This window comes from Homalodisca vitripennis, chromosome 3 (assembly GCF_021130785.1).
Source record: "Homalodisca vitripennis isolate AUS2020 chromosome 3, UT_GWSS_2.1, whole genome shotgun sequence".
In the NCBI taxonomy this organism is placed as follows: domain Eukaryota; kingdom Metazoa; phylum Arthropoda; class Insecta; order Hemiptera; family Cicadellidae; genus Homalodisca; species Homalodisca vitripennis.
Genome location: NC_060209.1, coordinates 5,014,132 through 5,029,900, shown reverse-complemented (window position 1 = coordinate 5,029,900; position 15,769 = coordinate 5,014,132). Strand labels below are relative to the sequence as shown.

Sequence of the window (15,769 nt, the reverse complement as noted above, 5' to 3'; positions counted from 1 at the left end):
TAGGAAATAGTTCATCGTCGGCAACTGTTAAACATGATAAATAAGTTAAATGTGTTTCAGTGGAACACAAAATAATTTTAACATAAATGGCCAGAATTTATACACACAATTACAAACTATAACATCCAAGTGTGTATGACTCAAGAAACTTGGCTAACAGATCAAGATTACATTAAAGATTACATTAACAAGTACGTACAATATTGAAAGGGTAAATAGATTTGATGGATACGGTGGTGTTGCAATTATATTATATGTCAGTTACACATACAAAAATATCTAGCTACAACAACAATGTGATACAGTTATCTGTATTTAAATAACTAATTTTAAGAAGCCTATTTACATTTACAACGTATATTGTAAACCTTCAAATAAAATTGAAAGAAGTTTTTGGCAACAATACTTATATTCAATATAGATAAAGGTTTTGCATTATTATGTGAGGATACGAATGCTCGTCATCACCCCTAGTCTACTGGGGAGCGATTGCTTCTAACACAAGAGGAAATGATATTTTTCATGAATATAACAAATCATTATTTACTTTGCTTAATGATCACAGTCGCACTACAATGTCCTCCTTAAATCATAAATCTTCTATCCTTGATTTATCTTTTGCGTCACCAAATATGCACGCTTTACTGGAAAATTTGGAATTATGTAAGGGCTCTAGGGGTAGTGACCACTCACCTATAAGTATACAGTTTAATATGCCATGTCTTACATTTAAGTACAATCCAAATTTTTGTAATAATAATAACAAGCTCAATTAAAAAAAAAGCAAACTGGCCACTTTTCACTGTCTATTGAAACAGAAATTTGGGCGCTTTAACCAATATTTATCCTGAACATAAAATGAGTGAACTCTATAATATTATTACACAGTCTAGTGAAGTATCTATTCCCAAAGTTAAAACTCCCTAAAATAATTCGAGATAAGCTTTTTCACCAAAACCATGGTGGACAGACAATTGTTCCCGTGCTGTTGCCCAGAGACGGCTAGCATTCACTACATTCCAGAAACAAATGAATGCAGTTAACTACCAATCAAACAGCTCAATATTAAAGGCTAGAGAAGAACTCCAGTTGGCCAAGAAATTAAATTGGGAAAAATTATGCCTAGATATTGAGGTAAAAGATTAAGCACATTTGCTTGAAAAATATTGAAGAAGTTAAAAGGTAACAATATTATTACTGGTAATAAAGCTGTTATAAATGACAACGAGGAAGTGTGTCAAAGCTTCATGAAACCCAAAATTCCAGATTATGAACCTCATGTTAATGAAATGCAATGCACCAAAATGAAATGATATAGATCCACATCTACAAATGACCCTTTATAAAAAAAACTTTACTTTAAAAGATTTACAACTAAGTATTAAGAGTAAAAAGAATATCACATTACCAGGCTTAGATGGGATTTTGATAAAATGATTAAGTGTTTGTCAATAAATGCTCTCAACATGTTCCTAGAAAATCTAGAATGGATATACTGATATTCCTACAACTTGGAAACACTTCAGGAGCATTGCCCTACTTAAGCCTTCTAAAGATAAAAATCTGGAGGAATCATACAGACCAATTTATCTTAATTTATTGCACTGAGTGTAAGGATGTTAATTGGAATGTATGTTTAGGGTAAGTTAATGTCGATTTCTGTTATGATAAGTACCATGACTTACTTTTAGCGAAAATGGATAGTTGTAAGTTTGTTTCCGGGCGGAACAAATTAAGTAAAGACAAGTTACTTAGTCCTTAGATAAACCTAAATGTGTTAAGCAAAGTTCAAAAACGTACAAAATTGTAGGCCTACACATTATTTAAGAAAAGTCCATATGACTCAGCTTTCAAACGTTATTTTGACTTATTTTGTAGTAAACTAAAGAGTGACTTGATGAAGCAAAAAACGCATTTTTGCTAATAAAATGAGTTGTAACGGTGATTTTGAGCAGTACTGGAGAGTAATAAATGACGTCATCGGTTCGACGACCGGCCTAAACGTTGACAAAATTGAACTATACAGCGGTGAGATTATCAGTGAACATAATCAAGTAGCAGAGATAATTAACTCATATCTTATCTCGCTTCAAGGTCAAGTTAGCCCAAACTCTGTCACACCGACGCCGTATCTACATATTGCACAAGTTCGGCAACACACTCAAGTCTTTCTTAGCTCCCACTGATATAAACGAAATTTTATTTACAATTAAAAACTTAAAACATAAAAAAAGTGTTTTCGATAACGTACCTGTCCACTTAGTTAAACAAAATGGATCTGGTTCATCGAGTAATTTATGAGGAACTCACAGAGCTTCATTTTGAAAGTTGTTATTGATCGTACATTTCAAGGTGAAGTGGGTGTGTATTGAAGAATTGTCTGCCCACATATTGTAGTTCGGTTTCATAACATATTTTATGGAATGGGACGGTCATATTAGTTTTATTTCTTGTGTGTTATGAAGTCTGGGAAGTAAAATTGTAGGAAAAGATGCTGTTTTACAAATGTAATTATTTGGCACATAATCATAGTGCAAGTTAACGGAAGGCTGAAAGTTTATGTCAAATATCTTCCCTTCCCTGTACTAAGAAGCAGACCATTATTATAAAACCACCTTTTTAATGATGAAATGACTCTTTTATGACGCTGTAATAATTGGAAATCTTAACTAAAACTGTATTATTAATTGTATACGAAAAGACAGCACTGTTTAACCAACATTTAGGAACTTAGATGATAAATAAAAGTAGTTGCAAGACAGATCTCTGCGGACAATAGTTTAAGTTATATTAGTCCATATACTCCAAGAACAGACAGGGCTTATAAAATACATGTAAGAGTAATGTGTTTTAACTGGCAATACTTTTTCTATAATCAGGGCTGTACTCATACAGGGTTTCCCATACAATTTTACTGGCGCCCCGGCCCTCAGGAGGCTCAGGCCGGGCCCCCCTCCACACGTCTATTTCAATGAACCGTGTCGACGGACGAGATAGCTCAATATTATAACTTTAACTTACTATAATTAACAAAATCACAAGATGCAGTTAATGAGATAACGGTAGAGAAGGTGTAAGGGGGCGCGGGGAGGGAACATGACGGGGCCCGTCAAAGCTGAGTACGGCCCTGTCTGTAACGATCACCATTTATATAATTTTATTAACATGTGGGACTACGTGCGGAAAGTTCAATTTGTTATGAAGAATTGTAAATCGAATCAAAGAATTACGACAAATAGTTGGTGCTCAATTTGACAAATAATCACGAACTATTACGTAAATGACGCTAAAAGCTTGCGTGGAAAGTTACCTTGGACCACTCTGTTGTGATCAGAGCGAATTAGCCTATATAGTTGAGAAATGCATTCAATGTCAGGTCACATCAATTAACTCACGAAATTGACCAACAACGCGTTCTTGATAAATATTTACAAAACGGCATTGATCGAAATATTTGAACATTCAGTAATCAATAATCTCCACTTAAAAATACAATTAGGCATGTAGCACGAATATTTCCATTTCTTGAGCTTAACCCACTCCACGGAATTATTTGTTTAATGTTGCGCATTACTCAGCTGCACGTGAAAATCAATCCATAATCAGTAATCACATCATTCGCGATTGAGCATTGAGACACGAAATTATAAGAAGTGTATCAACACTAGAACTGTATTATCTAGTGTAGGCTGACACTAATGAATAATAACTGATAGTAATGTTATTTAGTATCTCTTGTTATTTGGAATTTGATGTGGAATTAAGTAGTGCTCATCTAGGAACTGAAACAGGCGTGAAATACGAGTATTATCAATAACATCTTTCTTACATATATTTTCCACAGATATTTGTGTTGGATATAAACTGTGTGTTATTTATATTTCTAAATTCCTGCGGCACACGTTTTTAATGTGACTTCGATTTCTTGTTTGTTTGTTTGACTATTTATAACAAACTATCCACAAGTTTCTATTGTATAACACTTTTCGGAATATTTAGGTGCTACCCAAAAATATAATTTAACTTTGGATGGACTGTGGCTCTGATAAATACCTGAGGAAAAGCAAGGTTTGAGCAGCATTTAGTAGTCGTTATAGAGCTAAAAACACTTGTTTTATCCCTGCAATACGTCCCAGATGTTTGTCCTGTCGTGTCATACACACGCTGTATAATATTACACTCTACACGATATGATGTGCTACATGTTCTGACATCCAGAGCCACCCGTCCACCAAGTTGCATAATCATTGGCTAATATACTATAACCTCGAAATACAAAATTATGTAATTTTAACGTACGACGAATATATTACACTCTCCTGCCTACTTACAACTTTGTTCATTTAACAATGTCATAAATATAATGCAAGTGATATGTTTTGAAAGTTTGGCTATTCATTCATATGTTGGCAGTGGGCTGCTCTTTATAATAATAATAATATTAACATTCAACAATGTTTAAAACAGATTAATCCAATTCCAACCACACGTTCTGTCCCACAAAATCCATGTCATTATATAATTTTTAGATTCGATCCTCTGTTTTTCAATTCTTCATGCCATTTGTATTTGTGGAGAAACACATACACTTTGTGGTATCAGTTCATTTGTATACAGGGCAGAACACCTTCATAGCCTCTGAACTGAGAACCCTATCTGCTTTGTTTTAACGAAAACTCATATTTAGGTGGCCCCAAAACATTCAGGATATATTATGTTACTCTCCTAACTTTATTTATTGATGTTCGAACTTCAAGTTGTATTCAATAGAGTTATTGATATGTGTAATGAATTTCATACCTTGCTATTTGAGTTATCAAGCTTTAACAGTTATAAATATCCTAATTTTTAATTAATTAAAATCTTTCAAGTGTTAACCTTAACCCCCAAAAGTGCAATTTTGGGTATTAAAATTATTTTCCCGAATTCTTTGAGGTTTTCTGTTCCACTATACATCTTGGACAGATGGTTTGCCTCACACTGTTTAGTCAACATAGAGTCAGAAGATTGTTTATCTCCCTCCATGAGATTTTTCTGAGTGTTAGCAAAGCCTATTAGTCAGGGTGGCATTTCGAAAATTAATTGATCTATACTATAAACTTGAAATTGTGTACATTTTGCTATAACAAGTGATCTGGAAAAATTCTTCTTCTGTTTTCAGCTGGATATCTTAAAGAATTAAATTATATACCTTCAGTTCTAAGTAGACAAGAATGAGTGTGATAATTGGTCATGTCTATCCACAGGATTTGTCTGACCATTATTAAAGCCATTCAGTAGGCTGTCGCAATTTCTCTTTTGCCAGGTGGAGAAATGTAAAACTTATTTTCCGTACGGTTGTCTGTCTGTAACCTTGTAATGAGCTGGACTTGAAATTTTACATGCAACTTTTGTAAAGCCTGTTGCACCACATGTGGTGTGCAAACTCCTGCATTGCAGATAAGACAAGTGCTAGTTTCATCCTGTGACAGAGTTTAAAGTTTCCATTGGCATTTAGTAATCTTTCTTATAGCGATATCCAGAATATATTATTATAGATAAAAGAAATTGAGGCTGAAAATTTCTTTATTATAGTTTATCAAAATTGATTTGTTAGTTTTGAAAAAGCAAGTTTGCTTGTGATCTTCATTCTTCATAGTCACAACCTCGTCTACACTTAGGCTTCAAATTTATTAACTTGTGGTATAGATTGTTACACTGATTTCCAAAATGACTCTCACTATAAATGTAAAAAGGGAAAAATGAAAGACTAGTAGTAAAAAACACACATTGTTTTAATAACGGTGCCAGTATGAATGGAATGACGCTCAGATCGTTCAAGCAATGTCTTCACTTCACTTACTGTATCACAGCAGTCTGCCAGCTCGGGACATCTACAGCAAGCTAAGTCTGGGGAAGGGCAGATCACAGTCACTCTACTCAACAGTTCAACAATTTTTCTTTTATTCCAACGAATGGATTTGAAATTATTTATGTATACAAAATTATCCGTAAAGGTGCATGTAATTTTATTGCCTTATAAGAAAATTTAACAGAAATCGTTGGTGAATCAGCCACACTTATAGAGTGTGGTACTATAGTACAGTCACTGAAGCATTTTGGCTAACAATGTTTCCAGATTGGCATGAAATTTTATTGCCTTATCAGAAAATTTAACAGAAATCGTTGGTGAATCAGCCAGACTTATAGAGTGTGGTACTGTAGTACAGTCACTGAAGCATTTTGGCTAACAATGTTTCCAGATTGGCATGTAATTTTATTGCCTTATCAGAAAATTTAACAGAAATCGTTGGTGAATCAGCCAGACTTATAGAGTGTGGTACTGTAGTACAGTCACTGAAGCATTTTGGCTAACAATGTTTCCAGATTGGCATGTAATTTTATTGCCTTATCAGAAAATTTAACAGAAATCGTTGGTGAATCAGCCAGACTTATAGAGTGTGGTACTGTAGTACAGTCACTGAAGCATTTTGGCTAACAATGTTTCCAGATTGGCATGAAATTTTATTGCCTTATCAGAAAATTTAAACAGAAATCGTTGGTGAATCAGCCAGACTTATAGAGTGTGGTACTGTAGTACAGTCACTGAAGCATTTTGGCTAACAATGTTTCCAGATTGGCATGAAATGTTATTGCCTTATCAGAAAATTTAACAGAAATCGTTGGTGAATCAGCCAGACTTATAGATTGTGGTACTGTAGTACAGTCACTGAAGCATTTTGGCTAACAATGTTTCCAGATTGGCATGAAATTTTATTGCCTTATCAGAAAATTTAACAGAAATCGTTGGTGAATCAGCCAGACTTATAGAGTGTGGTACTGTAGTACAGTCACTGAAGCATTTTGGCTAACAATGTTTCCAGATTGGCATGTAATTTTATTGCCTTATCAGAAAATTTAACAGAAATCGTTGGTGAATCAGCCAGACTTATAGTGTGGTACTGTAGTACAGTCACTGAAGCATTTTGGCTAACAATGTTTCCAGATTGGCATGAAATTTTATTGCCTTATCAGAAAATTTAACAGAAATCGTTGGTGAATCAGCCAGACTTATAGAGTGTGGTACTGTAGTACAGTCACTGAAGCATTTTGGCTAACAATGTTTCCAGATTGGCATGAAATTTTATTGCCTTATCAGAAAATTTAACAGAAATCGTTGGTGAATCAGCCAGACTTATAGAGTGTGGTACTGTAGTACAGTCACTGAAGCATTTTGGCTAACAATGTTTCCAGATTGGCATGAAATTTTATTGCCTTATCAGAAAATTTAACAGAAATCGTTGGTGAATCAGCCAGACTTATAGTGTGGTACTGTAGTACAGTCACTGAAGCATTTTGGCTAACAATGTTTCCAGATTGGCATGAAATTTTATTGCCTTATCAGAAAATTTAACAGAAATCGTTGGTGAATCAGCCAGACTTATAGAGTGTGGTACTGTAGTACAGTCACTGAAGCATTTTGGCTAACAATGTTTCCAGATTGGCATGTAATTTTATTGCCTTATCAGAAAATTTAACAGAAATCGTTGGTGAATCAGCCAGACTTATAGTGTGGTACTGTAGTACAGTCACTGAAGCATTTTGGCTAACAATGTTTCCAGATTGGCATGAAATTTTATTGCCTTATCAGAAAATTTAACAGAAATCGTTGGTGAATCAGCCAGACTTATAGAGTGTGGTACTGTAGTACAGTCACTGAAGCATTTTGGCTAACAATGTTTCCAGATTGGCATGTAATTTTATTGCCTTATCAGAAAATTTAACAGAAATCGTTGGTGAATCAGCCAGACTTATAGTGTGGTACTGTAGTACAGTCACTGAAGCATTTTGGCTAACAATGTTTCCAGATTGGCATGTAATTTTATTGCCTTATCAGAAAATTTAACAGAAATTGTTGGTGAATCAGCCAGACTTATAGAGTGTGGTACTGTAGTACAGTCACTGAAGCATTTTGGCTAACAATGTTTCCAGATTGGCATGTAATTTTATTGCCTTATCAGAAAATTTAACAGAAATTGTTGGTGAATCAGCCAGACTTATAGAGTGTGGTACTGTAGTACAGTCACTGAAGCATTTTGGCTAACAATGTTTCCAGATTGGCATGTAATTTTATTGCCTTATCAGAAAATTTAACAGAAATTGTTGGTGAATCAGCCAGACTTATAGAGTGTGGTACTGTAGTACAGTCACTGAAGCATTTTGGCTAACAATGTTTCCAGATTGAAAAATACACTTTCAAATAGTAAAACGTTTTTATATAGAAAAACACTAGACACGGTTTATAACCATAAATTTTAATTTGGTCCCTGCAGAGAAAATAATGTACAGAAGTATACTAAAGAAATACTTTCATTTAAAAGTGAAATTGTTAAAAAGAATAATTAGTTTTTTAAAACGTTGGAAAAAATGAATAAACAGGAAACATGTTTAACACTGAGAGCACAATACAGACTGCTCCCCACTTAAATATAACAGTGAAAGACAAATAATTCACTTCAAGTTCAAAATTGTAAATAACTGAAATATAATTTTTTTAATTTTAGAAAATAATTTCTTTAAAGTAATTTTTTTTCTTCATACAATGGACTCCTGCCCTTCCCCAGGGGAACAAAGGGTGCCAGCGCAAAAGGCACAAAATAAAGGCAAAATGTTGTTTCCATCTGATAGAGAATTTGTTGAAATCTTGTTTTCAAGCACTTCAAAAAGGCTAAATAGCTATATTACATAATTTTACTAGATCAATAAATTACATACTTTGCCAGTTGTCTGTCAATTAATCAACTTATTTGTTCTTGTTAAATAAAATCCTTAAAATATTTGTAATGTTTATGCCACTGTTTCAGGAAGACCTTTACCCACTGTATCTGTTAACAAAAACATCTATTATTGTATCAAAAATTAAGAGATGCAATAAACCGATTTTATGCTCCAAACAAATAACTTGTGTGTTGTTACGAAGCTATAATGAGGATAAACGACAGTTAGGCAAATTGTGATCATTGAAATGCTTGAAAACCTTTACACACTGAAACACTGATTACTTGTATTGATACATACTCACAATGAAAACTATATAAAAAAATAACAAACACAACAAAATTACAAGGTTAAAGAAAATTTTACATTTTGCAAAAATACAACATTGACATATAAACAAAATGTCCATTTAGCCAGGGCAAATACATACATACGATCTCTTATACACAAAACAAACATGTAAGTAAAACCACTAAATAATAACTATACACATAAAAAACTAACATATTAACATATTGCTAAAACCAGTTCAATTGGTAAATCATACATTTAATATTTTACAAAATTCTTGCTTGCGCTATCACTTTGTACGTGTATTTATATTAAAATATTGATATTATAGTTTCATTTTATATATGCTTATGCTTACGAGTTAATGATACAGAACAATATTGTTTTGTTTTAAGAAAATCAATTAATATACATTACATAAATATAAAAGACAAATTAATATTTTGTTAAAACTTTTTTTTTGAATTTCAAGTAATTTATTATTAATAAATAATATCCCATCACATTTTGCAAACACATTACTCTCAATATAGAATATTGTATTGCGTTTAAAAATAGTAATAAATAAATGCATTATTCAATACGATTTTTGTATTATCTTTCTTTATTTTTATACAGTATGACTTAGCTTAGTCGAGATAAAACTAAACAATTACCATAATATAGGTAAAAACAGTGTCTCACTTACAATTTCTAATAATTAACCTTACAATTATTATGATGATGTGAATTCAAACGATATGTAATATAAAATTACTGTTTACACCTCATACGGTACTAAAAAGCTAACAAAGACTTAGAAGATTTTTTAAAATTGGGATTCCTAAATTAAAGTTATCTAACATTTTCATTTAAACTAAGAGGAAATCCCAAATACACATAAAATTAGGTAATCGTTTGAGATAACAATTTGTAAAATTAACTAGAATATATAACACAGGTTCTTCGATTTACTTAAATCCTCTAACTAAAAGTAACAATAATTCAATAACAGGTTTGTAATTATTAATAAATGGAAGTAATTGAAATAAAATTAATTTAATAAGGGTTCTTTATTTAAGAGATTAATTATAATGACGATAATGATATTGTTGTGTCCCCAGTCTGTAGTTTGTCTGCCCAATCTTCCACGTTACTTGTGACAGAGAGATAGATTGCTGAGAACACGACATTTCTACTCACAGTCAGTTGTAGTGCGATTAGTGGTTTGAAATCCTTTAATTGTCTTCATATGAGTTGAACAATAACCAAAAAGAAACCAAAGTCATAAAATATTAAAGAAGACTATCTTTTGAAGGGTTCTCTTATATTTTTCAATTATATTTTTATGATTGTATAATTGTATAATTAAATTTTTCCTTTTTTACGTAGAGCCATTCGAACATTCACACATTACCACAATAATTTATGCTAACATTACGACGGCAGCACCGTCTGTCACAAGTACAAAGGTGAAAGGTGTAAGAGAGGACAAGTACTTCTGACTAGCAACTGAAATATTCCCCCCCCCTCACCAGGTGTAAGGGCCTCCCAGATGTAATGTACTAACATTATGACGGCAGCACCGTCTGTCACAAGTACAAAGGTGAAAGTTGTAGGAGAGGACAAGTACTTCTGACTAGCAACTGAAATATTCCCCCCCCTCACCAGGTGTAAGGGCCTCCCAAATGTAATGTACTTGCCGATTGCAGAACCCCGATTACGATGAATACAACAAATACTAAATATGTTGTTTAACAATTTTCAAAACGAAATCACGAACGAAGGCAAGAACATCCGCGTACGAACCGGTATTCAGATATTCCTTAACCTACGACTACAGTATCATATGAGCGGGTTTGTTCCAGATATACAACATAAATCGGTTAAAAACAGAAAAACATCAACAGAGGAACTAAACACAAGTGCTAAAATATTTATATAAATACAGATAAAACTATCATTTCATTTTCAGATAACATTAAAAAACAAAACTATACACACATGTAATATCCCCGGACTAGGGATTACAATATTGCACCCATTTGGTAGAGCTTGGAGAGGTGCAGAGACAATAACTTGTAGCCTAACTTAACACTTGCCTGGCCGCCTGGGACTGGCTGTCTTTGGGCTTCACACACCTGCCTTGGACACGAGCCTAGTAGATCTTGTTACCCGATAATAATTTGCACATGTTACCTTTTTCTGCAGTCACACTTCGGATAATCTTACATTAGTGTTCAATTTTGTTTTAATTTCAAAATACCGATTTTGCTTAAGATCTTTTTGTTTCTCCTGCTTGGACAGATCTGTCACTAACCTCATTAGGAGACATTTTGAAATGTTTCGTCATTAGATCTCTTTGTAATTGTCAAGTACAGAACTTCCATTCATTGTCACGAGAGCGTGGGGATTAGACTCCTTATTGGTGAGGAGCCGGACACGGGAAAATGTAATGAACCCTATTCCATAATTTGTATACTTTTTACTTTTAGATTGGTTACACCACAGTCATGATTGATAGGATAAAAATATAATGTTTTGTCATTATGTGCTAGTCCACACCTCCTAGTTTAACACAAATGTGTTATTAATATTTAGGACATTGGGAATTCTTTATAATTAAAAATATATGCTAGAAGAAAGTATTTCTTCTTTTGTCTATGATATGCTTATGTACAGCTTCAAGAAATCTTTATTAATTATAGCAAGTTCCAATGCTAAAATCAACTTCAATCACTTTAAAGCCCAGTGTGTTGAATTTTGGGTTTCAGCATGGGACTTTTTGAGCTAAGGAAAAGTACATTCTTCTGGCCTATTTATTGCTGCTCTCGTTTATTATTCTATCTTATTGGTGACGAATTTTTTTCTCCTGAATATATTATAATGAGTTATTATGCAATAATGATAATGATGTACACAAGTAGATAGCACCGCAGGTGACAACAAATTAAATAATTGTCTTTATAATGAAAACAGTAAACTAAATAATCCCATGGCAAGTGACCACAGATTTTGTAAAAGATCTTCAATAAGTTTCCCATACATTGATTAAAAAGTATAAAAATACATGGTAATAAATAATGTAAAATAACTTAGTAGTCATGAATATTATTTTTGGTAGTCTTTTAAATATGCATAACTGAAATAATTTGGAACTTAGTATTATTATAAACAATGTTTCATAAGAAATCATAGAAAAATACCAAGAGCAGCATAGAAGAGTGCTGGGAGTACCTTGAAGCACAACTTCCATGCAGAAGCCTAAATTCAAATTTTTGGGTTACAAAGTACAACAAATGTATTCATCTCCATATTACAATACAGAAATAATACAACAATATTTGATTTTAAATACAATCTATATAACTTTTCAATTTTACTTTTGGTTTAAGTATTTGTAATTCTGATTTGAAACAATTTTCTTAACCATTATCTACAATCATTCAAACAACTAAAAATTCTTTAAAAAGAGCTACCTTAAAATGTTAGTTAAGTTTTTATGCTTATGGTGTCCTCCAAATCGTTCACAAAAACAACATCATTAGATAAATTGAAAGTTCTGTCAATCGTAAGTGATCAGTTATGTTGTGATATGATAACAGTACATAACCTCTAGTTTTAAACACTTTTGGAATTTGTATTCAAAGCAGCAAAAATTACTAAGTCAAAACTTTATAGAAGAGTATAAATGCCAGTTTAAGGTTTATAACCTTGGTTGAAATCCTGTCATCAAAAATTAAATTGGCAGGAGTAAGTAAAATCAAATTTGTGAGAATTATTTTCAAAATTAATTCAAGCAACAGAAAAATGTTATTATGCTGTAAGTTCTTATTGTGATATTTATCTGTTGTTGTGTTGCTGTTGGTCCTAAAGAATATAATCATCTGAAGTACGAACACACCTATGTTGTGTCTAGAAACTATAACAATGTAATTATAAATTCATTTCATTGAGTTTTATACTATTATTATTTATTACTTATTAGTTGATACATTAACTATCCTTGCACGAACATAAAATCCTATTATTTCATGAACGTAAACCATACAAAATAATTTGAGTGCCAACGTTATCTCAGACTTATAATGAAGATAACTAGTAAATGCTTAACTCTCTCCGTGCGCATTACATAGTGCCGATGTGCCTGTAGCAAGACCGGTTTATCCAACCACTCAAGCAAAAACCTAATGGTTAACTTTTTACCTCAACAAAAGTTCTTTTAAGCTAACATTATGTCTTTAGCATCATTTTAAAGTTCAGAAATACGCCTTCAAAACTAACACTGACTAAAGTACCACAATGCGTTTTAGGGTAATAGATCAAATATTTTTCGTTTTTTTCGTCTTCATTTGTGCAGTAACCGTTTTATTTCAAATGTTAAAGTTGCAAATAATCATTTCAAAGCAGCATACTTATAACACTGACATATGATGAAGCCGAAGGTATCATTTACAATCTGTTTCGCTGCAAGTAATGTACCGACTTGAACTTGCCATGTTTGCGATGATATTAAAATATAAAGGCAAATAACCTTGCACAGAAACGTAAACATGTAAGAGAAAAATAAAAGAAGAACAAGGAAGTGTTCTGCAACTACTAGAACTAGTCGAAATAGTTCCCCGTTACATCTAGAGCACAGCACTTGCCAAAGAACTAAGATATTGCATAGTTATGAATGTCGGGCCGATTCTAGGGCGTTTGGCCAACAAGTCAATTTGGGCCTCTTGTACGGGAGAGGGTTAAGATAGAATGAGAAATTAAAATGAAATGAATCTTGACTACAAAGTTAAGTTTAATCCAATCAATCAATTAATAAATAGTTGACTAAATATTAACTCTGTAGAGAATTTCTGAACAATTCCAAGGTGTAAAGTGTTGTACTGACTTATTTTTTGGGTTCTTATCACCAATATCCTCATTCCATAAAATTATCTAATGTTTATATTCTTACATATTTTACTCCTTAAGAGGACTCATCGTTGAAACTAAATTTGGTAAATGGCTTAAATGTACACAGTGTTGAATACTACTGTCCATTATAATTAAATCTTATAATCATTTAGACAATTAATTACTGTAAGTCTTTTGTTAACATTTTGTTTAATCAATTTAAATCTGTTAAATATAGATAATACAAATTCAATTAGTTTTAAAAATTAAAAAAATCTTTGGAATAATAAAACTAATCTCAAGAAATTCCAAATGAAAGAACTATGTACCAATTCTGGCCTGTGTTTGCAAGGCCTACTGGTAGTACCAGTCAATACGATTATTTGATGTGTCACAAAATACAAGTGGTATACATGTTACTCACAACAGATTGGAGAGATACATGTTTCAGTTACGCAATGTCTATTATCTGCTCATTCGATCTTACTTCAATCCTCGACAGGGGAAAGAATATTTACACTGCAGCGTTTCAGGTTAAAGACAAAGAATTATAAAATAATCTACCAATCATTTATTTTTAAATATTTGCAAGTATTGTGGTATCAAAAAATAATGTGGTCAGTCTAGTGAATTTATGGTGTATATTAATTGAGAAATAAATTAAGTTCAATGGAATATTTTCCCCTAGACTAATTGGCTGTTAATATATTTTAACAGAAGCGTTAGATCTCCTATTATTCTTTAGCGGAGATCATTGTCATATGTATTTAAACGAATACTGATTAAAACATAGATTTGACATTATTTCTCACGTATAAGAAGGAATAGATTTGTTTAGTCGCGGTCTGTATTACAACTGGCCAGCCAGTCCCAAGTGCCACGGTGAGATCAGAATCAGTTTGCAGTGTAGGTTCACGACACCGACGAGATGGGGTTGTGTGGCGAGCCCATCTGCGTGAGCACCTTGTCCAGCCACTGTAGGGGTCCATGGAGGTGGACCTCTATCCAGCACGGTGTACTCGTCACGTCCTGTCTGTGGTATTCCGCCCCCCACCCCTTCACAAATGACATCCTGCAACACAAGTTTTACAATACAATCCACAGGACGGTCCTCAACCTACCATCAAATTTAAATTTAAACAAACCTAGGTCTGTTCAAATAATAACACGACTTTTTAATTTCCACTGGTTATGTATATTCGTTTCCTTACTTTTTAATGGCATTATGTTGATACACATGTCTCTAATGTATGAAAACAAGTTCGGCCATTTTGAATGTTCAGTTAGTTGTTGACAGCTGATTTGCTTGCACATGTCATGGCTCATCTTCAATTTATGCGTATTCGAAAAAATGGATCAAAGAATCTGTATCAAATTTTACGTTAAAAATTGAAGTAAGTACGCGAACACAAGAACAGCGTGCCGGACGTCTCGTCAAGAACAGACGAAAACCGATGAAATGAAGAAAATAGTGTTTGTCAATCGTCGAATCACCTTTAGAGATGCTGCCTAAGACCTGAACATGTTGATTGGCTCGTGCCACTCGATTTTTACCAAAGATTTAGCATGAGACCGTGAAAATTCTTACAAATTGCTCAATTTCATTAAAAAACAGCAGCGCATTACCGCTGCTAACAAGCTGTTGGGATCTGTCCGCCATGATCAAAATTCGCGAATCATAGGTTTATGGTTATGGCGTTGAAACTAAAGCTCAATCATCCCAATGGAAGCTGCTGTACGAGCCACGACTGAAAAAAGATATGCCAAGTTCGGTTGATGTGAAAGTTTTGCTTACAGTTTTTTTCACTTGCAGGGGTGTGGTGCATCAAGAGTTCTAGCCAAAGGGAAG

At 33.1% G+C, this 15,769-nt stretch overlaps 1 protein-coding gene across 2 annotated transcripts in view; it reads right to left on the bottom strand.

Annotated features, from left to right (window-relative positions):
- Nucleotides 1-9,099: 9,099 nt before the first annotated feature.
- Nucleotides 9,100-15,769, bottom strand: part of LOC124356544 (protein mothers against dpp) — a 48,904-nt gene continuing 42,234 nt past the window's right edge. For both annotated transcript variants that reach the window (XM_046807608.1, XM_046807607.1), the window contains exon 8: nt 9,100-14,992. In XM_046807608.1, coding sequence (XP_046663564.1) covers nt 14,833-14,992 — 160 coding nt within the window. In that variant the 3' untranslated portion in view covers nt 9,100-14,832. The remainder of the gene's footprint in view (nt 14,993-15,769) is intronic.